General features: G+C 42.8%; 1 protein-coding gene across 10 annotated transcripts in view; it reads right to left on the reverse strand.

Moving 5' to 3' along the window:
- Nucleotides 1-3,648: 3,648 nt before the first annotated feature.
- Nucleotides 3,649-23,117, reverse strand: part of LOC144251717 (dnaJ homolog subfamily B member 6) — a 40,487-nt gene continuing 21,018 nt past the window's right edge. For 2 of the 10 annotated variants that reach the window (XM_077794483.1, XM_077794481.1), the window contains exons 3-7: nucleotides 20,935-21,044; nucleotides 18,712-18,771; nucleotides 17,836-17,946; nucleotides 15,521-15,625; nucleotides 13,357-13,804 (exon numbers count right to left, since the gene is read on the reverse strand). In XM_077794483.1, the coding sequence (XP_077650609.1) occupies nucleotides 13,467-13,804; nucleotides 15,521-15,625; nucleotides 17,836-17,946; nucleotides 18,712-18,771; nucleotides 20,935-21,044 (724 nt within the window). In that variant the 3' untranslated portion in view covers nucleotides 13,357-13,466. Of the gene's footprint in view, nucleotides 4,404-6,207; nucleotides 6,377-7,469; nucleotides 7,602-13,356; nucleotides 13,805-15,520; nucleotides 15,626-17,835; nucleotides 17,947-18,711; nucleotides 18,772-20,934; nucleotides 21,045-23,117 lie in introns of those variants that run through there. The other 8 variants (XM_077794482.1, XM_077794480.1, XM_077794485.1 and 5 more) reach the window with 7 other exon arrangements.

The following is a 23,117-nucleotide window of genomic DNA, read 5'->3' on the forward strand; positions in this document are numbered from 1 at the left end:
AATAAATCAACTGTGGGTAAGAACCCAGCACCAAAGTCTGGGTCCCTATAAAAGCGAAAAATAGTACATTCCAAATGTACCTGAGTCAGCTGGGACATTTGGTGCACACCTACAATACTAAGGATTCAGTCATTTATCAACATCGTGTTCCAAAACAAAATGCCAGGTATGTAGCTCAGTGATAGAGAAGCCCTGGGCTCGAAGCCCAACACTAGCCAGGAGGTGTGGTGGTGCATGCTTAGAATCTTAGCTGCTTGTAATCCTGCTGGCATAAGAGGCTGAGGCAGGAGGATGAGAGTTCAAAGCCAGCCTCAGCAATTCACAAAGGCCCTAAGTAACTCGGCAAGTCTCTGTCCAAAGACAACTAAAAAATAAATATTAAAAAAAAAACCTCTCTACCTCTCTTTTTTATATAACACACACACACACGTGTGTGTGTGTGTGTGTGTGTGTGTGTGTGTGTGTAATTAAAAATGACTGGAGGGGGCTGGGAATGTGGCTCAAGCGGTAGCGCGCTCGCCTGGCATGCGTGCAGCCCGGGGTTCGATCCTCAGCACCACATACCAACAAAGATGTTGTGTCTCCCGAGAACTAAAAAATAAATATTAAAAAAAAAAAAATTCTCTCTCTCTCTCTCTCTCCCCCCCCCCTCTCCCTCTCCTCTCTCACTCTCTCTTTAAAAAAAAAAAATGACTGGAGATGTGGTTCAGTGGTTAAGCACCCCTGGGTTCAAACCCCAGTAGCCCCCCCAAAAAAGGACTCACAATCCCCAACACTGGGGGGATGATAAAATTGCCCAACAGACCCTACTCAAAATTAAGTTTGCTTTCAAAGCGAAGCAGCTCTTAAGAGTCAAAACAAACTGGGCTTGTGGCGTACCCCTGTGATCCCAGGGGCTCAGAAGGCTGAGACAGGAGGATCATGAGTTCAAAGCCAGCCTCAGCAACAGCGAAGCACTAAGTAGCTCAGGGAAACCCCATCTCTAAATAAAATACAAAATAAGGCTGGGGATGTGGCTCGGTGGCCAAGTGACCCTGGGTTCAATGGGGGACTGGGGTGGGTGGGTAGGGAAGCCAAACAGAAGTGGCACCATGGGATGACTCCCAAGGGCTCAGGAGAGGTGACATAGGGATAACCTCAATACACATGGGCGACATGCTAGTTGAGAGGGTTCCTGCCATGTTCAGCTACCAACTGCACAAGCATGGCCCTAAAAGGGCCTCAAAAGGTCACAAGATCTCATGTCTGTACTTAACCACCTCACCCCAAACTGGTCTCATAATTCAGCTAGCTACCTCTAGACCATAGAAGACCAAGTATTCAAAGTGACTCCATATAACTGCACTTGAAAACCTACACCAGAGAGGAAACATGTACCTCCATGTTGTCACTGAGCATGCAAATGGCTGAGATCACAACAGCAGAGAGATAGAAACCAGGTATCAACGACTGCTAGGTACACTGAGAACATCTGTCATTGCATAGTGTGTTAGCACTCCTTAGAAAGGATACCACCAACCAGCAGGCAAACACAGAACCCAAGCTGGACTGAGCAAGGGGGCACATGCCTGCAAGCTCAGCAACTCAGGAGACAGGCAGGAGGATAGCGAGTTCCTGGCAACTCGGGGAGACCCTGTCTAAAAATGAAATAAAAAGGACTAGAGAGGTAGCCCAGGGCCTAGCATGCAGGAAGCCCTGGGTTCCACCCAGTGTGTGTGTGTGTGGGGGGGGGGGGGGGTCCTACAGGAATAAGCAATTTAGTAGGTAACTAATAAATTCAAACTGCTCCAAAGATGATCGTCCCAGTGCTCTTCAGATCTTACCATCCTAGAAGGAATCTGTGCTTCAGAAGAAATGTCCTCAAGCTGTAAGAGAAGCTTAATCAAATGGTTAGACTAAACCTCTGGGATCTTCTGAAAATCTGCCAGCAGGAGAACGCCCAGTAGGAATTAGATAAATAATACTTGGAACCATCATATTGTAACAGTCACTAGAACTCTAAAACCAAACTTGAACACATGGACACTGAGCTTATATTTTGTTGAGAAGTACAGGGAAAAACCCACCAGTAATCTGAATCAAGTCAACTGTGGAAACCTAACTATAGAGAAAAGAAAGCTTACAGAGGTAAGATAAATGCAGCAAACTGGTCCCTCACAAGAGGTCCTCCTCCACAAGGAAACTGGGCACAAACCAATGAAGCAGCTCCTGGCATGGGATCCACTCTTTGGGTGGAAGTGAGCAGAAGCAAGTTCACCTACGCATCAAGCTGCTTGCAGATTTCAATTTAAAAGGCAATCCACACTACAGAGACATCTTTTCAAATACAGAAAACAAAATAAATATCAAATTTATTGAGACTTATTATCTACATGAAATGCTGTTCTGCCATGTCAATCTTGGAAATGGTATTTTCACTGCTACAAAACAGTTTTATAACTTTTTAAAGGTGCTTTCATATTATACTCTGGACTCATGTCTCATGCAATGAACTTGATATTCTTCAAAAACCCAGGGAACCAAATTTGAAAAAATTTCAAATAAGTTGTCAATTTTACTAATAACGTAATAAACCCAACTTGAAAGTTCTCATTCTGTAACAAAATCATCTGTGCTGAAGGCAGGCTTTCTGATGCAAACTTCTAGCTGTACCAGCATGGTTCCAGGATGCATACCTACCTCCAACCAGAGGTCATGTGCCAAGATCTCCTAACACACCCAGGCCCATCACTCACTGCAGTCTTTCGTATGGCACTCTTTAACTACCTGTTACCTACTGCTGCACTTGGTTCCTATGGCATCTGTTAAAATACTGTTTACTTACTTGCAGTAGCGAAACAAAAGGTTCATTAAAGACACTGTGATATTTAATAGAAAATCCCACAGCTTGGTCACCTGGGCTAAAAGTCAGGGAAGGACCATATACTGCTCGTTCTCAAAACAATGGGGGGGGGGCGCCTATCACAGGACACAACATCCAGGGCAGTGTTTAAAAGCAATTGAAGGCCATTTTTTTTTAATATTTGTAACTTTGAGCTAGGATTCTGCTTACCAATGATAATTGCAAAAGGTTTTACAGACTGAGAAAAGCAGCAACTTTATTTTTGCTCTCTTCTTGTGATTCCATTACTTTACCATGTATACTGTGCTTAAGTGATCTTACATCATATACATCCTACAGAACAATATGCTTTAAAGAATGGAAATTGGTGGTGTACAACTATAATCCCAGCCACTGGGGAAGATGAGGAAGAAGATCTCAAATTCAAGGAATGCCTCAACAAGGGAGCGAGGCGTTTTTGTCTCAAAAATAAAAAGGTCTGGGGATGTGGCTCAATGGTTAAGGTCCCTGGCTTCAATTCCCCCGGCACTAATTTTTTATTTTTTTTTTTACAAGCATTACCCGCCTCCCCCATATAAATGTTATACTGACATGTTCAATACATTGCTAATAATCTCTTAAGATTGCTGATAATTCTTTATAATCTCTACACACTCTCCAAATAGAAAATGTCTACACGTGCCTTTCAGTCAGTATCTACCTTAATGATGAAAGGAACACTAATGGAGTGACACTAGAAGCCCAGGCACAAAATCATACACAGACACAAAGAGGCTGCAGACCCCACTCAGGAAAAAATGCACCAAACACATTCACATTTATTTTCTTTTTTTTTTAAGCAAATGACAAAGACCCAGTATACCAGATTTTTAAACCTAAGCTTAACATTACATATTTAAACAATTGTCAAAACTTTACTAAGTTGCCAGCATTCATGCACAACTAGAAAACATCCTTATTTATATTAAACCAGAAATGTATTACCATTAATGCATTAATATCTTTCATTACTAAATACTGAAAAAAAAAAAAAAAACCAAATTACTTCTACAGGAGCCTCATCCTGGCAATGTTAGCTCACAGCAGGCTGACACTACTTGGCTCACATGTCAAACACAATGGGAAGCAGATCCATGCTGGTGTTAGAATACAATCTTGTCCTAGCACTACTCAAAGTCAAGGCTCACCTTGGATAACGTTTAATAAAAAAGCAAAGTGCATACAGAGATTACAACAATTTTAAAGACAAAAAAAATGGTCCTATTGTGTGGTCCCAACAATAAACTCAAAAGTCTATGACAAATAGGGGCTCCGATGAGCTGTTTATAAATACTTTAGATTAGGTACAATTATACTGAAAGTCGAGTTCGTCTGAAATCTTCAAAAAAATGTTCCTGTTAATCCTCAAATGGTGCTTGTTATAGTTTAACATTTCTGTTAAATGCGTGCGTTGAATTACTTGTTATCCAAGCGTAGCAGCTGCTCCTTACCATTTATCGTTAAGGACTTTAACTGGCCGTCTTCTTCAACTTCTACTCTTTCTTGACCATTCTCGACGATTCTGTAGGATAGAATTCATTTAAACCTCTTTTGTAAATGAACAAAATATTTATGAGAGTGAATATAATACATATAAACTCACAAGGGCATTACTACAAAAGTGGTGTGCAAACTGAAAAACACAAAGACAACCTATCGGTATATCTTTCTTAAAACAGATTTATTCTGATGGGCACAGTGGTACATGCCTATAATAACAGTAATTCTGGAGGTGGGGCAGCAGGATCCCAAATTTGAGGCCAGCCTTAGCAACTTAGCAAGACCATGTCTCAAAAAAATAAAAAATAAAAAGGACTCAGGATGTGGCTCAGTAGTAAGGTGTCACTGGTTCAACCCCAATACAAAAAACTATTTATCCTGACAATAATAAATCATCCCAAATACTGCAAGGCTGACTGATAAATATATGCAGATAAATATATGCAGATACAGCTCATCAAAAATAGTAAGGAACTCAGGAGCACTGATTCACACCTGTAATCCAAGTGACTGGGAGACACAAGGCAGGAGAATCTCAAGTTCAAAGCCAGACCCAGCAATTTAGGATATTGCTCAGGGGTTAAGCAATCTTGAGTTTCAATTCCAAGTACCAATATAAGCAAGTAAAGCAGATCCTTTAAACGTGATGACTGGGTGTTCACACAGTTGTGTAAGGTGTACCTCCCTGCTAAAGCTAGAACTGGGGATGTGGCTCCATGGCAGAACGGCTTGCCTTGCATGCCAAAGGCCTCAGGTTTAAACCCCAGCACTGGAGGGGTGGCTGCAGCCCTGGTAAAGCACTTCCTAGCATGTATGAGGTTGAGACCCTAGCTTCCATTCTTCAAAACAGGGCAGCTGGGAGAGGTGGCAGGGATGCACACCTGTCATCTCAGCAAAGTGGGAGGTTGAGGCAGGAGGATCACAAATTTCAGACCATCCCATGAACCGACTCAAAATAAATAAAAAGGGTCCAGGAGGAGGGAGCCTGGAGGTAGGAAAGATGGTGGAATGGGACGGTCATGATTACATCAGTACATGTGTGACTGCAAGAATGATGTGTACTACCAGAAGTAAAAAGAATTTTGCTCCATTTGTGTACATTGAATCGAAGAGCATGCTGGTGTCATGAGTAACTGATTAGAACAAACAAATAAATATATTTTTAAAAGAGTCAAGAGAGTTCAGTGGTAGAGCACCCCTGTGGTTCAATCCCCAGGACTACAAAAAATAAATTAAGGGCTGAGGATATAGCTCAGTTGGTAAGTGCTTGCCTTGCATTCACAGGCCCTGGGTTCTAAAATCCAACACCACATTTAAGGGGGGGGGGGGGGGGAATCTGCCCCTGGGGTGGACTCACAATACATTGAGGCAATAAATGAAGAAAAAAAAAGTTTGATCAAATTAAACGTAGAGGTTTTTATTATTTTTAAGATGGATGGACCTTTATTTTATTCATTTATTTATATGCTGTGGTTAGAATCAAACCCAGTGCCTCACACATGCTAGCAAGTGCTCTACCACTGAGCCCCAGCCCCAGCCCACAACTAATGGTTTTTCATTTTATCATTCTAACAATGTTGGGAAAACTTATTACACATTATTACATATTAAATAAAGATCACGTCTAATAATTTAACATTAAACACTGAAAAAATTGCTCATAACAAATTTTTTTTAAATGGGGGAAAAACATTGGAAAAAATATTCCAGCTAATTAAGAAATTTTTCATGCAGCTTATACTTCGGCTGACTGATAAGCAAAGTACACATCACCAATGAAACATTAAGCTGACGTAATAAATATAAAATGCATAATACCACTCTACCTTTTTGTAGTGATTTTTCTCCCATTTACTATTTTGGTAGAAGTTGATATTGATTTGAAGCTACCCATCCCGCTGCCACCAAATGATGTAGAAGAGAATGAGGTAAGGCCACCGTGACCTAGTGACCCAAATGAAGTAAATCCTATAGGAAAACAGAGAATAAAGATGACTAGGGGCTAATAATGACTAGTATTAATTCAAAAATAGGACTAAGTTCAAATTTAGCAGAAGACCATCTGATGTCGAAAGCGACACAAGAGCAGCTCTTGCCAAAACCACTGTAGCACAAGGGGCACTGAGAGGACTGGCAGTATCCACACCAGGGGGTGGCCTGGCTGATTCCCTGCAGGCATCTCTCCCCACTCTCAAGTGGCTGAGACCTCACTGACACTCTAGCATGGTGGTGGGCTTCTCACTGTGTCTACGTGGCACCCCATAACACATGGGGCACCAACGGCAAGATAAGAGGGAGTAAGCAGTCCCACAATAATACCTTGGGAGGCTCCTAAAGGCAGGAGAGCTTCACACAAGCCCCGGACAATGGCTTAGATGAAGTGCCGTTTCCCTCATGTTTTCAACAACCTTGTTTTTGTGTGCTCACCAGGCCTGGCCTGGCAAACTACAGACACCCACTGAGAGCTCTGCCGGGGAGAGCCGGGCACACCATGTACAGAAGCCCAACCAAGGCAGCTGTGTGCTGGGTAACATGGGTATCGTGGTGAGGGGAAATGAACTCAACTGTGCAAAAATTGGCAATTCAAACTACCAAAGTTTAACTCAAGTCAGACCCAGGAACACCCACCTCTGTAGGCACATCACCAACCACTGTGGTCCAAGCACATGGTTGACCATGTGCTTCGGCTGGACACTTCAAGGGAACAGTCTGGCTAAGGTCATACCCCCAGGCCATGGGCCAATCCGCCAATCCCATCCAACTATACACTGCTTAGATGGGACTGTGCCCTTTTGCTTAACTGCAAGGGAGGCAAGAACACATGGAGAGTTTAGCAAGACTGTCCACTGCAGCTGCTTCATGCCTACTCAAACATGCATTACCCTTTTAGCCAGGAATTTCATTATATGATATCCCTTATGAATGACTCACATTCTTGAATAATTAGGTCATTAAGCACTGATTTGTACACTCAAAATCCTGACAAATGCAAAAAGCTCTTCTCCTAAAAAGAATAAACATAATTCAAACCGCTCTAAGTGTTCTAAGCACTAATTTCTCCTCTAACAACAAATTAGGGATTTAATACCTGTATCAAATGCAGAAAATCCACCTCCAAATGTTGGAAATCCACTGAAAGCGGAGAAAAATGAGCCTGCACCTCGGTTTCTGCTTCCTCGGGGACCTCTTCGGTTCCCAAAAAAGTCATCAAATGTATCTTCTAGAAACAAATAGAAAGGTGTATTGTATAAATCTTTATTTTAGATTTTTTTTCCCATGGGAGGAGGAAAAGAGATTAAAGCCTTAACTTACCACTAGATTTGGAGAAGAATAAAACAAGTAGTATAACCAGGCCATATCATGAGATACTTTCTCACTAGCTTAATTCAAGTAAAGGCACATAACAAGGTAAACATTCAACACACAGACCAAAAACGCACGCATGCACACACACAAACTCAGGGCTGCCCCGCATTTCACCAGAGCTGCCTGCTGCCTTTAGCTTAGTGTCCTAATGGGACACTGCTCCTGCCACCGAGACCTGATTTCACGCACAGGCAGCTGTACCCAGTGAACCCAAGCTGCCTTCTTCAGGAATTAGGACACAACATGAACTACTGTAGCATTATAAACTCAGAACGGGGCACCAAGTAGGCAATGTCGAAGTAGCCCACGAATCCAGCCAAGAAGCCCAAGAACATCTTTCACTTTTCTGTAAGATGATGTTTCAAAAACAATTTTTTTAAGTTATTAAACCAATCTAAACCAGTGTTAACTGTCAAACATTACACTGTGATTGAAGCAATTTTAGTAGAAAATTATAGACATAAGTGGGTATCTCATTGATAGCTCAAATACCAAAATGCTCCAAAAATCAAAAATAAGACGTGTAGATTCTTTGAATTTATTTCTATGCTTCCAAACCTAGGTCAAGAGTTCCTGGTTTCTGCACTACACAGGAGTTGAAAAAAACTATCAGGGAACAAAAGTTAGCATACCAAAAGCCAGGAAATGAAACCACTGACATTAAGGGATGTGGTCATTGATTTTTCTGAAGACAATGGAAATGCCTGGACCCTTCTCAACAGACATTATATGAAGATGTGATGTTAGAGATCTATAGAAACATACTCTTTATTGAAATATGATTTGCTTAGCACCTTGCTATTGATGAGGCTGGCTTTGAACTTACATCCTGCTGTCTCAGACTCCCAAGCTGCTTGAATTACAGGTTTGTTTGTTTTTAAACACTTCTAATCAAAACCAAGAATTTTCAGGAGAGCAAGAAATAAAATATTTTTTGCAAAACTTGATAAAGCAAAGGTATGGAAAGCAAGACAGTTAATACTTGGTTTTAAACAAGAAATAGAAATTGAATGAGGGAAGTTCAGAAAATTTGTCTTAATGAAGGGAAAAAAATGAAAATTATTTATGCAGAAAATTACAAAGTCATCAGGTTATATTATTACAAACATCCCAGAAGACAGACTGCTCAACTTGTGCCATTTACTTTTTCTTTGGTTAAAACTTTGAATTACATTATTGTAATTGTAAAATTTTTACTACTCAGTATTTTGTGTAAAACCACTTGCAATACACAATATTTTCAAATGCAAAAACATGTATCAAACTACATTTATGCATTGTTTACAGGGCATTATGAAGCTGTATCTTACAAATACCTTTAGGGAAATAAAGATTCAACCAGCTTGCTCAGCTTTAGAAATAGAATAGAAATAGGCATTTTAATGAAAAAAAAATCAAAACAGTAATAAAATGCTTATAATCAGTTATATTTTTAAAACTTTTAATAATCTCTACATAAGTTCAGGTTAGAAAAAAGTGTACAGATCATTAATTTAAAATTGCAGTATTCTAATCTGTCAGTTTTATGAAGTAAGAAGGTGATTTTCTACACAGTATAGACAAATTGTCTTATCATTTAAACACATGCATAGTATTTATACTTAGAGAAAAGAAAAACATGAAGATTAAGGAAATGCTGCAGTAAGCCTTACTAAGATACTTCTGTTGAAAAGGACAATTAAATGTGTTTACAGTTAAAAAAATAAATAAAACGTGTATTGACAAATTAAGAATGAACAATTTACCCTAAATCCAGTGAAGAATTTTTTATTTGCAGATTGACAATATCCTTATTTTGTTATTTTTTTATCTTGTGATGAGGATCGAAACCCAGTGCCTCCCATGTGCTAGCGCAGTGTTCCACTCAGCTACAACCCCAGTTCCACAACGCAATCTTTAGAAGATGAGCTCCGAAAGTTTTTCTTTGCTGTGGTAATCAAGGACAGCTTCACTGAAAACACAATTTATACATACTACTTCATAATTTAGCTGGGTTCTCAGTGATTAAAGAAAGTACTGTATTTTTCTTCCAGAAAAATGGAAAACGTACAAGGAATAAAAACAAGTATTCCTGATAAACATGAACGCATGCAGACCGAATTCATCCAGAACACAGAACAACATAATTAGTGTGGCACGTTTCCAAGCCAGAGGGCAAGAGAGGGCAAACCAGGAAGTGCATGTGCCAAGAGTCAAAAATGTGACAGCATGCCCACCACTGCACATAGCCAGCCAATGACTCGGGAAAGACGCAGGTTTATAAGTCAGCTAGGCCCAAGAAAAGCTGCAGCAACTGGAAAGGGGAGAAGCAATACCCTAGAGAGGTCTAGAGATGGAGAGAAGCAGACACTGAGGAAGCTCAAGGACAGATGGGAACAAGCAAGTGACAGAGGGATACACTAAGCTGGACATGCCTGTAATTTCAGCTGCTAGGGAGGCTAAGGAAGGAGAGCCACGGGTTCAAAGCCAGCCTCAGGAAGGTGCTAAGCAACTCAAGGGAGACTATAAATATTTAAAAAAGGGCTAGGGATATGACTCGGTGATTAAGGGCCCCTGGGTTTACACACACACACACACACACACCCTTAAGAAGTAATATTCTGGCTGGGTGTGATGGCATACACCTGTAATCCCAGCTGATCACAGCAGACTGAGGCACAAGCCACCAGTTCAAAAGCAAAATCAGCAATTTAGCAAAGCCCCGTCTTAAAAAATAAAAAGGGCTGGGGACATGGCTTGATACTTAATCATCCCAGGTTCAATCTCTGGTACAAAAAGAAAAAAAACACCCAGAACTATTCTGAACAAAGAATGTCCAGTCAGCTCCACCTAAAGGTAAGCTCAGGAATACAGAGTTTAAAGTCCTGCATGCAGAAAAGTGGGCACTGTTTGCTGGTTCTAAGAGCTAAAGAGGCCAGAAGAAGGGGAGGCAGAATATGCAACAGGGCATGTGAACACGTCCACCATGGCATGGACCAGGACAGGCACGGGATGGGAGTGGATAGTGGCTACCAAACCCTGCACCAGGCAAAGAAGTGGGACGAGCTTCTACAGTTAACAAGAGGTTAAACTCACTGATTGATGACGTAGTTCCCACCTTCCACAGCAGTCGTCACCAGATAGGAAGTTCAGGTATGAGCTTCCATGTAAAGAGATCTGACTGTCCCACTTGTTCTAATACCTGAAAGAAAACTTAAACCATAACCCTGAACTAAATCTAGTAACATGTCACGCTTTTGCCAGAGGATAAAACTTTCATATAATCTAGATAAGATCTGTGCATTCTACTTGTGCCACCAGTTGTCAGTGCCAGCATGCCAGCTGCACTCCACCTGGGTGTCTCCACAGAACAGATTGACAACCTGGACAAGAAATGTGACAGCTACAGTGAAAATTTGCTATGTGAGTTGGACACAGTGGTCCACACCTATAATCAAAGCAGCTTGGCAAGAGGATCCTAGTTTAAGAGCCAGATTCCCAAAACTAAAATAAAAGACAGGCTGGGGGTCAGATGCAGTGGCACACACCTGTGATCCCAGCAGCTCAGGAGGCTGAGCCAGAAAGATCAGGAGCTCTAAGCCAGCCTCAGCAATGGAGAGGCACTAAGCAATTCAGTGAGACCCTGTCTCTAAATAAATACAAAATGGGGTGCAGAGGTAGCTCAGTGGTTGAGCGCTCCTGAATTCAATTCCTGGTACCCCCAACGCCAAAAAAATAAAATAAAATAAAATAAAATAAACCACCCTTCCTATGTGATAGAAGTTCTCTTGTTCTCGTTTAGGAGGTGACCATCTCAAACCTTCTACATTATTTGGGATGCTGGTTTGATCCAAGATGGTATCAGAGACATGGCCACTGGACCTACCAGTAGGAACCTGATAGGATAGCAGATTCTTACATGCCCTTTTGCTCCTGCTTAAAGATGACATCATGTTACTTCTCCCCCAGGGGGATTAAGAGCTCTACAAAAGGCACTGCCCCCAACACTGTTCCTACAAAGCCTGAGTCTAAACCACTCTTCCTTCCTGGGGACAACTTCTGTATGCAGGTAAGGGGTATGGCTCTCTGAACCTTTAGGTGGTCCACAACAAACATTAAAAGCTTATGAATCCGGCACACAGTAATGCATGCCTAAAGAACCCCAGCTACATAGGATGAGGCAGGAGAATCCCAATTTTGAGGCAGCCCGGGCAATTTAGATAGACATCAAAAATGAGAGCGCATTCATTGGTGGAAACCCCTATGTGCTATCTAGTAGCGTGTCAAAAGGGGCAGTCTAAGAACCAAACAAACAGATCTGATACTAATGCCTTCCTTGGTGGGGTGGGTATAAAAGGATAAACAGGAAATGCCACAGAGAGCTGACTGCTGGCTTCATTTCAAAAACAGCACCTGAAACCTCACAGAATATCTCAAGCTTGCTGCAGGGGTGGCCAATGCCAGGTTCTCATGGCAGAGACCACAAATCTCAAAATGACCTTCCCAAGAAAGCCGCTGCTTGTGAAGAAGGGTAGAGGAAGCAACGTGCTGAATCACTTGAGACACATGCAGAAGCAGGTAAGAGTGCTGCATCGCATTCCCAGAGGCCAGCTCCCCAGCACACACTGAACCAGACGCAGATGTGGTGTGCACTACAACATCTCCCCAAGATGAGTCCTCATCTGGGAGGTTACAGGCAGAGAAGCACTGAGCTACATGCAAAACCAAAACCCTAAAACATTTGTTTATAAATGAACTTTAAATTCTCTTTCTAGCTTTCTTAAACTTCATTTGTGTAGGTGTCATATGCATGAAATTTGTAAATATCCAAGGACACTTGCTCCCACGTGAACCACAGCAGTGCCTTCAGCTATGATCATAAATCCACATGAAGACTAAACCATCTTAACATGTCTTTTCTAAAGTCTGCTGCTAGCCAGGCACTGTGGCGTCTACCTATAATCCTGGTGGCCCAAGAGGCTGAGGCAGGAGGATCACAAGTTCAAAGCCAGCCTCAGAGAAAGTGAGATGCTAAGCAACTCAGTGAGACCCTGTCTCTAAATAAAATATAAAACAGGGTTGAGAATGTCACTCCGTGATCGAGTACAATCCCTGGTACAAAAGTGAAAAAGTCTGCTGCTAGTTTCTAAAATGTACAGACTAGGACAAAAACCTAAGTGACTCTGCTTAGAAAGTCTATTACAGGTTGAATTATGGCCCTTCAAAAAGATTCAACCAGCGAATGGTATCTTATTCACAATTAAGTCTTGGCAGACACAAGTTACAAGAAGTCATTGGTCTGAGTCTAGTCCAACTGGTGACACTGTCAAAAGGAAACGTGGACATAGGTAGCTGCAGAGTGGGATGATCAGACACAGGAGAAAAGTACCCAACAAGCCAACATCTCTGTGGGGCCACAGGGGACTGGAATCAGTCTAGGACAGCTTCTCCCTCCCCCTCCAGGAGGAATGGGCTCTGCTAACACCTCATCTTGGACTTGACCTCCAGCACTATGAGAGGGAAGTTTGTTAAACCACTCAGTTGGAGGTACTTTGTTACAGGAGCCCCTGGAAACTCAGTGCTTCAATACCCCACCCTTCTTTAACCACATCTCCAAGGTAGCAAAGGAAACCTGACCAAGTGTACTACCAATGTGATAGAAGAAACTTTCTCACTGAAAAAACATTAAAATAAACTAAACTTTCTTATAAAGCAGAGACGGGGCAGTTCCTTTTGCAATTTATTGATGAACAAGTAGTGCCTCAAGTTCTGGCCCACTGTACTGCTCCTCCTCGCTCAGCAGCTCCTCGCAATCCTCGCTGAACTCCTCTGTGTCCCCAGGGCTGGCTTCCTCCTCGCTGGATATGAGGTCCAACTCCTCACTGAGAAGTTCGCCCTGGCCCCGGCTACAACCTTCGCTTGGCTCTTCTTCACTAAAGAGGTCCAGCTCCTCGCTGGATATCACATCCAAAACCTCACTGTTCTCGTCACTTGGAGAGTCTTCCACTGCCTCCTCAAAAGAAGGCTGCTCTAGTTCTTCACTAGGCTCCAAGTCCTCACTGGCCACTTCCTCGAACCCTAGGGAGTAAAACGACTGACTCACTACACCAAATTGAGATCATGGCTCTGTAAAGTCAGGCTATTTTCACCCTCAACACAAGGCTCCTTCCTCCCCAACAGCGGGCTGCCCTTGGCTCTACCCACGGGAAGTTCCCCACTGCTACAAGGGTTTCCTTCACCAAGGCTGGCAAGACCAGAGCCTTCATAGAGAAAGATACATGGGAGTGCCAGCAAGACGAGGCTCTCTGGGAAAGTCCTCCCACTCTGCTTTGGCTTTCTGAAGTGAGAATATAAATAAAAATGTTAATTAATACCCAATGTTCCAAACAATCATTCTAATGGATCAATAAAAGGCCTACTGTCCATGGGCACAGAGGCACACACCTGTAGTCCCACGACTTGGGAGGCTAAGGCAGTAGGATCATAAGGCAGAAGGATCATAAGGCAGAAGCCAGCCTCAGCTACTTAGCAAGGTCTTAAAGCAAATAGGGAGAACCTGTCTCAAAATAAAAAATTAAAAGCACTAGAAATGTGCTCATTGGTAAAGCACTCCTGGGTTCAATCCCTGGTATCAAAAGAAAAGGCCTACTATCATGGACATCCAAGAACAGCAATGGTGTCCTGTGATGAAAGACAAATGAAGGGAACATCCTCATTCACACTGGCTTCCAATCAACATTTTGTCAAGGGCCCATATACATGTGCTCCATATTGTGGAAAAATTTAAGCAGAACTGGGAGCCTCAAACATTCTGAGCCAGTACTGTTTCAGGGCTGCTGGCAGAATCCACCTCTCTTAGCTTTCCTGGGAGATCTGCTAACTTTAGGATGTCAAAAGTAGTTCAGTTCCCACAGGACCCTAGGCCACCCTTTGCCCTGCTCCTCAGTTCGCTGGTTCTGAGGCTCACCCCAAAACCTGGACCATCTCCTCAAATTCCCCCAAGGAGTCCTGTGCTCTTGTCATGACAAATGCACGGTATAGCTCAAAACCATCTTGAAACAGAACTTTTCCTTTGCCCAGGCTGAGCCAAGAAAGGGGGAGCATGCCTGAAATCCCAATGACTCAGGAGGCTTGGCAGGAAGACTCCAAGTCAGCAACTTAGTGATGAGTCTGTCTCAAAATAAAAATAAAAAACGACTGGCTAAGTAGTAAAACACCCTCAGGTTCAATTCCCAATTTAAAAAAAAAAAAATGCCCTGGGTGACCTTGATTTTGAAATCATTTTTTTATTTATTCATTTTTACGGGGGATCGGGGGAGTGTTCCTGGGGAATGGAAAACAGGGTCTCACGCATGCTAGTTAGGTAAGCACTCCGTCACTGAATCTCTGGCCCTAATAATTAATTTTTATTTTGAGACAGGGTCTAAGTCATCCAGGCTGTCCTCACTAGTAACTCTCTTTGTCTGCCTGTGAGTACACTGGGCAGATTTTTCATTAGATTCTCACTATGTTGCCTGGGTTGGCCTCAAACCCTCCTAATCCTTTCTTTAGCCTCCCAAGCAGCCAGGATTTCAGGAACGAGCCAGGGCACCCAGGTATCTGACAACGGAGTTTAAAATACTTATTTTGAAAGCCAAATAGAAACAGGGAAAAAGGTGATGTAAAAAATTAAGACTAAAAAATACTTTGCTACAATAAAAGGACTCTGAAATGGGTGGTGAAAATGACATCGATTCTGATAAACGTTGACCAAGTCCCAGCCCTGTATACCACTCCGTTCTATATCACACATACCGCCAGGAGGCTGCACAGTCACCTCGTACACGTAGTAGCCATGGTGCAGCTTCTTTTCCTGTGTGTAAATCCTTACAGCCTGAAAATGGAAGTCCCCTAGAACACCTACAAGAATGGATTGGAGAAGCATCACTGCCGGAAAGTACCTACTGTCAAACCTTGAGCCGCCACCGGGGAGTCGAGCACCTAAGAGTAGTTTCAGTAAGCTTAGCATCATTTTCGACTAGTAAAAATAATTACTCATTCACTTCTAATTATTTCTTTAGAAAGAAACAGTCAAGGAGCCAGGCAGGGTGGCACACACCTGTGATCCCAGGGACTCAGGATCTCAAGTTCAAGGTCAGCCTCAGCAAAAGTGAGGCATCTCAGTGAGACCCTGACTCAAAAACCAAACAAGGGCTAAGGATGGAGCTCAGGGTCAAGAGCTCCTTGATTCAACCCCAGCATGGGACAGGGGGAGAATATATATGTGTGTGTTTACACACATAAATCTCAAGTCATCTTTAATGAGGCGGCTAATGCATCAATATTTTTCTTAAGGAAAACACTGGGTGCACAATTCGTCACTAGGGGACATTTTCCCCTTTAAAAGAACTTTTAATCATGTAAGATAAAATCATCACTTAAGGAACTTGGCCTTCTGAGAAGGTGCTTCATCTCCTGAATCAAGATCCAGGGGTCAGAAATGTAGGTCTCTTCCTCCTTAGCCACCAGGAGACTTGTGGCTTTGGGAACATATACTATAACCCTAACACTGCCTTGGCCTGCAAAACCTACAGAGTGGAGCTTGCTGGAGCCTATGGTGGGATATGAAAGCATTTCAAGGCAGAACCAGTGGGTCAATCCTCCTTTCATGAAATATCTCTTGCCTATTAGGGTCAAGTGACATGGATATAAATATGGTTCTCTTTCCTATTATATGGTGTCCTTTAACTGAAATATTGGGACCAGAGGTATTTCAGATTTGGAGTATTTAAACAAACCCTTAGCAGCTGAGGATTTGTAACCTAAAATTCAAACCTGAAAAGCTCAAAGATCCAAGCTTTCTGAGCATTACAGACGTGTACTCTTTACAGGGAGCCCTCACAATACATCCGGCAGCAGTAAAGTCAACTCTTCCTCTATGTAAAGGCAACGTATTCTCCTCTGACCCTAATCTAAATGTTCTGCTTTGATTCAGCTGCACTTTGCCTACAGGCATGCTGGAAGGTACTCACTATTATTCCCTCCTGCAGTAAGGTATGCTCAGAGTCAGGACATGCCATATTAAAGAACAAGGACACTATGAATCTCCACTGTGGATCACCTCGACTGCATCACATAATCTTCAAGAGGCCCAAGGCAACCTACCAGATCCAGTGTCAACCCGCTCCTCTTCATGCCCATGACAATCAGGGGCTCCACTTGTCTCCCTTTTATTACTGGTAGACACAACTGCTCTTCTTTCTTCCCTCCTGGGGTCTGCCAGTGGTGTTCAGTCTCTTCAACTGTGCTCCAATCAATGAAGGAGGCAAGCACAAGATGTGCTTACCCGCCCAGTGCACAAAAGACAGAAATGGCAGCGGCAGCACACTTAACCCTGGCCTCCCAGATTACCCGGCAAGCATCAAACACAGGAAGCTTAGAAACTAGAATGGAAATTCTACTAGCAGACAGCTAACAAGAATACCTAATGTGCAGTTCATATCCTAGACATAACACAAAACCTGGGATCAGGCACCAGGACAAAAAAATAAAAATTTCCTACAACCCAGCAGTTGTGAACAAACAGTCTCCTTTAGCAAAACTACTCTCCAAGACACTCTGCTGCCTTGATCCAGTAAAAGTCCTTTCTTCACAAACTGTGGCTTCAACCATTACAACACTCCCAGACAAAAAAGAAGGCAGGTTCATAATCAAATGTCCTCTAAACAATGTCCATGACACGTAAGAATTTCAAGAGGAAGATTCCATGACAAATTCCTACAGAAACTGGTGTTTGAGAGGGGAGCTAGACATGTAGCTCAGGCGTAGAGTACATGTTTTTACAAGGCCCAGGGTTCCATCCAACACCATAGAGGAAACAGCGTTTCCAATCTCACCACTGCCTTGCCTGAGAGGGCAAAAGCAAAATAAAACCACACAGAAATCTTTACTCTCCAAGAAGTTAATAAAACAAAATCTCTGAAGAGGGCAGATATGTTCTGATTGCTCCTGCTCAAACAGAAAAGTTAATAACCCAGGCACAGCACCCCATAGCAAGGTCACCACCACCCTCACCATGGCATGGACACACCACACATACCACAACTAACCACCACAGGAAATTCACTTACCAAAGAAGTCGAAGGAAAATGGGTCCCTTCCACCAAAAAAGTCCCTGAAGACATCATCTGGGTTCCGGAATGTGAAGCCAAACTCAAATGGACTGTCAAAATGACTTCCACCTACATAAACATAGCATAGCTTTAGTATATAAGAATTCTGGTGCCTATAAGCAAATATTTTTGTAAAACATTATATGAATAATGACCTAGAAAAAAAAAAGAACCTATTTCATATATCTGGGGTTCTTCGAAATTCAAAATGAGTCCTACTGTTACTGAAACTCTGTGCTCAGAATGTCCCACCAGCAATCCCTTCATTACTACTTCTGAGCAGCTCCCAATCTGGGATCAGCATGTCACTGCTGATTTTATTACTTAGATCTATGAGAAACAAGACTGTATTCACCCAACTTTCCTACTGTTACAGCTTGAACACATGGGCTCAGCGCAGGAGTTCAGAGAGCACCACTTGTCAGACCACCATAGGGGCTTTCCACAAACACACTTTTTAGCTTTCAGTAATCTTCTCTTCAAACCCTGACGGAAAATTTACTTACTAATACTGATTACTAGTCTAACAGTATAAGCTCACAGGATGACAGTACAAAATACTGAACAATTTCCTATGTATATAAAGTTATATCAACATAGACTTTCTGGTCTAACAAAAGATTAATAGGTTTGTTTTTTTGTTGTTGTTGTTTTTAATGCTGTCAATTTCTCCTTCCCCTACCCAATTCAGTCCACTTCTCAGACTGCATCTATATTTAGCAAACAGGCTGACCAAGAAACTCAGTAATTTACAATTCAAACACTGAACTGAACTCCAAGTCAGAGGATGACTGCCAAGACCTTTGTCTCTAGAGAGGAAATCCATTTACATACCTCCACCTCCACCATTTAAGCCTTCTTTGCCATACTTGTCATAGATGTCCCGTTTTTTAGCTTTAAATTTGAAAACAGAATTATTAGGGCCAAGTTCTTTTCAAATCCTCAAAATTCAATCAATAAGGTAAATTCAAGTAATAAGGCATTTCCCAAATTGTAAATGAGGTCTCAGTTTTTCATGAATTTTAAGTCTGCCCTTGCTTTAAAAGACAGAGGAGCAGGAGAAGGACCTTATATACCCTGTTCTGAGAGAAGAGGAGGAAAACTCTTTAAGCACTGTTCTTTAGAAATTATCAATGTCTATTCTGTTACATCATTTTACTTTACTGCTTAGAGTTCATGCATACATTACAATCAACCCGTCCTAGCATACATGAGGCTATAGATCTCTGGTGGGGGGACCCTATCATATAACCAAGCACAAAACTATTCCTACCTAGAACAGAAGTGATCCCCCTTAACTACAAAGTCCAACAGGGGATCAGGTCTGTGCCCTAGGTAGGCTGAAGAGGAGCTGCCCTCAGCCTGCAGGCCTGGCTGCTCATCCCCAGATCTCCAGGACCAAGAGAGCTGTAGCACAGCGCTATGGACACACCAGTGCTGACTGCACACCACCACCTGTGTTCCCTGAAAACCTTACTCCACAGAGTGGGCAGCAGGCTTAGATGATGCCCATTTGGGGTTACCAAGCCCTACCACTGAAAACTTCAGCTATGGCAGAAGGCCAGCCATGGTACATGACTAACACAGACTCCACCCAGAGACTTTCATGACTACTTAAAGGTTCTTTCCACTGAATATGAAGCCTCAGTGCACTTCTCAACATGGCTAATGTCAGAAGTGCCTGAAAACCTTCAGTGTGGGAGCATGGCATGGTCACATTGTCAGCAAGACAGGACCCAAGACAGAGTCTTCAACACCCTTCAGGCCCCATGTCCCATCTGCAATTTATGTTCTTAAATGCCACATTTAGGGGCCGAGGTTGTGGCTCAGTGGTAGAGTGCTCGCCTAGCATACATGAGCCACTGGGTTCGATCCTCAGCACCACATCAAATTGAAATAAATATAGTGTGTGTCCACCTACAACTAAAAAAATAAGTATTTTTAAAAAAAATAAATGCCACATTTCAAAGTTTTCCATATCAACACTGTGTTTAGATAAGCAAGGTGTCTGAAACTCATCACTTATGAGCAGCATTGATGCACAAGGAGGCAGTATGCTGGTGACTGCTGAGAAGGTCACACTGGGCTCCTTTCTCAAACAGCCAACTGTCACCTGACCACACACAGAACACGTGAGGCTTTGGCCCATTTCCTGTGGTCAGTTAATCAGTCCCTACCCTGCTAACCTCCTCTGCCTCTGCCTTACCCAGTGTGGGTAGTAGTTTCCAGTCTCTGTCACCATTCCCACCAGGCCCCTGCAGTCTTGCCTTCACCATGAATCACTGAAACCATTTCACCAATAACTGACCTTTGACCTAGTCACAAAACTAAGCCAATGTTTCTGCCTTTCAATGGCATTCAATACTTACACTCTAGAACTAGGGTGGAGAAAACACAGAGGTTTTGATGTTTCATTCTGAGCTGTATGTTCCCTTCCTTCTTTACTGAAAGTCCATTCAAACAGTAGAACTTACTCCATTAACATGGTATACTTCCAAGTAAGGCAATGAGGATGAGAGGACAGCAGGGATAAGCACAACCACATGCAGTGACCGAAGCAGGGCCCTGCAAGCTGGGCAAGGTGGCACATGCCTGTTATCTTAGCTATGTGGGAGGCTGAGGCAAGAAGATCATAAGTTTGAGGCCAGCCTCAGCAACTTAGGGAGACCTTATCTCAATGGAAGATAAAAATGGTTGGGGATGCAGCTCAGTGGTAGAATATTCCTGGGCTCAATCTTGAGTACTGCCAAAATACAAAACAAAACAAAGCCCTGCAACCCAACCCCAAGCCCAAGCCCAATGCCTTCCTCAGCTCCTCCAAGCCAGGGCATTCCTACTGTTCTATCAAAGTCATCCTGAGTGTTCCTCAACACTTGTAGCTCACTGGGTACGTTCCAAGCTTCACCAGAAAGAAACATTCTCAGTGGTCTCAAAATCCAGCTGGTGTCGGGATGTGTGTCCACATCCTGCTAGGCCAGAGGAAGGCTTCACTGCCTCTCCATTCCCAGTTCTACTTCACCCACTCAGAGCCCTCCCCTGAAATTCAGCATTACTCACCATCTGATAACACCTCATATGCCTCAGCTACTTGTTTGAATTTTCTCTCTGCTTCTTCTTTATTCTCAGGATTTTTATCTGGATGCCACCTTAGTGCAAGTTTCCGGTATCTTGGGAAAAGAGCAGAATATTTATCACATGTCCGAAGTCCATAAAACAAGTGAGCTTTTAAAACTAACATAATTTAGCCAAGCACAGTGGCACATGCCTAGAACCCTAGCCAACTCACGAGGCTGAGGCAGGACAATCCAGAGATTAAGGTCAGCCTCACCAAGTTAGCAAGGCCCTAAGCAACTTAGCCAGACCTCATCTCAAGTTAGAAAAATAAAAAGGGCTGGAGATATGGATCAGTGAATAAACAGCTCGGTTCAATTCCCAGCACCAAAAAAAAAATTAATGAATGAATAAATATTAAGATAAAAAGTCCTGGGAGGGACTGGGGTCGTAGTTCAGTGGCAGAGCACCTGCCTAGCATGAGTGAAGCACTGGGTTCGATCCTCAGCACCATGCAGAAATAAATAAAATATGGGCTGGGGTTGTGGCTCAGTGGTAGAGTGCTAACCTAGTACAAGAGAGGCACTGAGTTCAATCCTCAGCACCACATAATAAATAAAATAAAGGTATTATGTTCAACTACAACTAAAAAAGTTTTTTTAGTTAAATAAATAAAATAAAGATATTGGGTCCATCTACAATGAGAAAAAAAAATTCTTAAGAAAAAAAAAGGCCTGGAGATTCGCTTCTGGGTTCTTTCCCCAAAACAAAATACAAACAACAACCACCACCTCCCCCCCCCTCAAAAAAAAGCAACAAGTTATTTGTAATACCAACCTCCAGAGTTGTCTAACCTGTATACCAGCAGGTCAGTATCAAAGGAGAAAACCCTGGCCTGTGATTCAATTGCAAGGGAAGTAGTGTCTACTGCCTCAAGAGGGGGAAGCTGAGTCCAATGGTGCCAAGCTGAGTCCAATGGTGCCAACCTGTAAACCCAGCAGCTTGGGAGGCGAAAGCAGGAGGATCAAAAGTTCAAACCCAGCCTCAGCTGCTTAGTGAGGTCCTAAGCAACTTAGGAAGACCCTGTCTCAAAATAAAAAAGGGCTGGAGATGTTGCTCAATGGTTAAGCACACCTGGGCTCAACCCAGGTACCAAAAAGGGGGGCTGGGGAGATAGCAGCCACACCCCCTTAGTCCTCAAATAGAAACTATCAACACACTCAGCAAAGCTAACAGCCACCCCATGGTTATCATTTTGCTCATGTGAAAAGCTAATATTTATGCAACTTAATAGGGAAAATTTGTTGCTTTTAAAGGTAACCGCCTGTTTCTAAAGTTACGCTTAAATCAACCTGCACGTACTTAGCAAAATCAATCTGCTCTCCGATGCTAGTAAGCCAGACATGTGATTCCATCAGTAAATAAAATTACTACACGTTTATTCAAAAATATTATTCAAAAGTATTGCCAGGCACAGTGGCACACTGTAATCCCAGTGGCTCGGGAGGCAGGGGCAGGAGGATGGAGTTCAAAGCCAGCCTCAGCAAGACACTGAGGAATTCAGTGAGACCCTGACTCTAAGTAAAATACAAAACAAGGGTGGGGATGTGACTCAATGGTTCAGTCACCTTGAGTTCAGTCCCCCTGAGATCAATCCCTGGGGGAGGGGGAGGGGGGGAGAAGAAATTCAACTATCTTTCTGTTCCACTATTCTGTCTCTCTGTAAAAGCGGCTATTAACTAAAAAATATAAGAACAGTGTAGACGTAGCATAAAACCCCTCAGCCTCCCATACAGGATGTGCAAGATACTCACACTCCAAAGTGACAGTACCCAGGCCAGCCTGGTCTCTCCTCAGTGGGCTGTGCCGACCAGGTAGCCTCTTGGCTGGGTCTGAAACAGGAGACACTGACAGCTATCTTAACCTAATTGGTTGACTGGTTTGAAGCACTTCTGTGGATGGAATCAAAGGACTTGGGCATGCCAAGCATCTTCTCTACAACTAGGTTACATTCCTATCCCTAATTCAACTTTTTTTTTGGGGGGGGTGCTATATATCAGGGCTTGAACTCGGGGGCACTTGGCCACTGAGCTACATTCCTAGCCCTATTTTATATTTTATTTATTTAAAGACAGTTTCACAGAGTTACTTAGCGCCTCGTTTTTGTTGAGGCTGGCTTTGAACTCGCG

The sequence above is a fragment of the Urocitellus parryii genome, unplaced genomic scaffold (assembly GCF_045843805.1).
Source record: "Urocitellus parryii isolate mUroPar1 unplaced genomic scaffold, mUroPar1.hap1 Scaffold_164, whole genome shotgun sequence".
In the NCBI taxonomy this organism is placed as follows: Eukaryota; Metazoa; Chordata; class Mammalia; order Rodentia; family Sciuridae; genus Urocitellus; species Urocitellus parryii.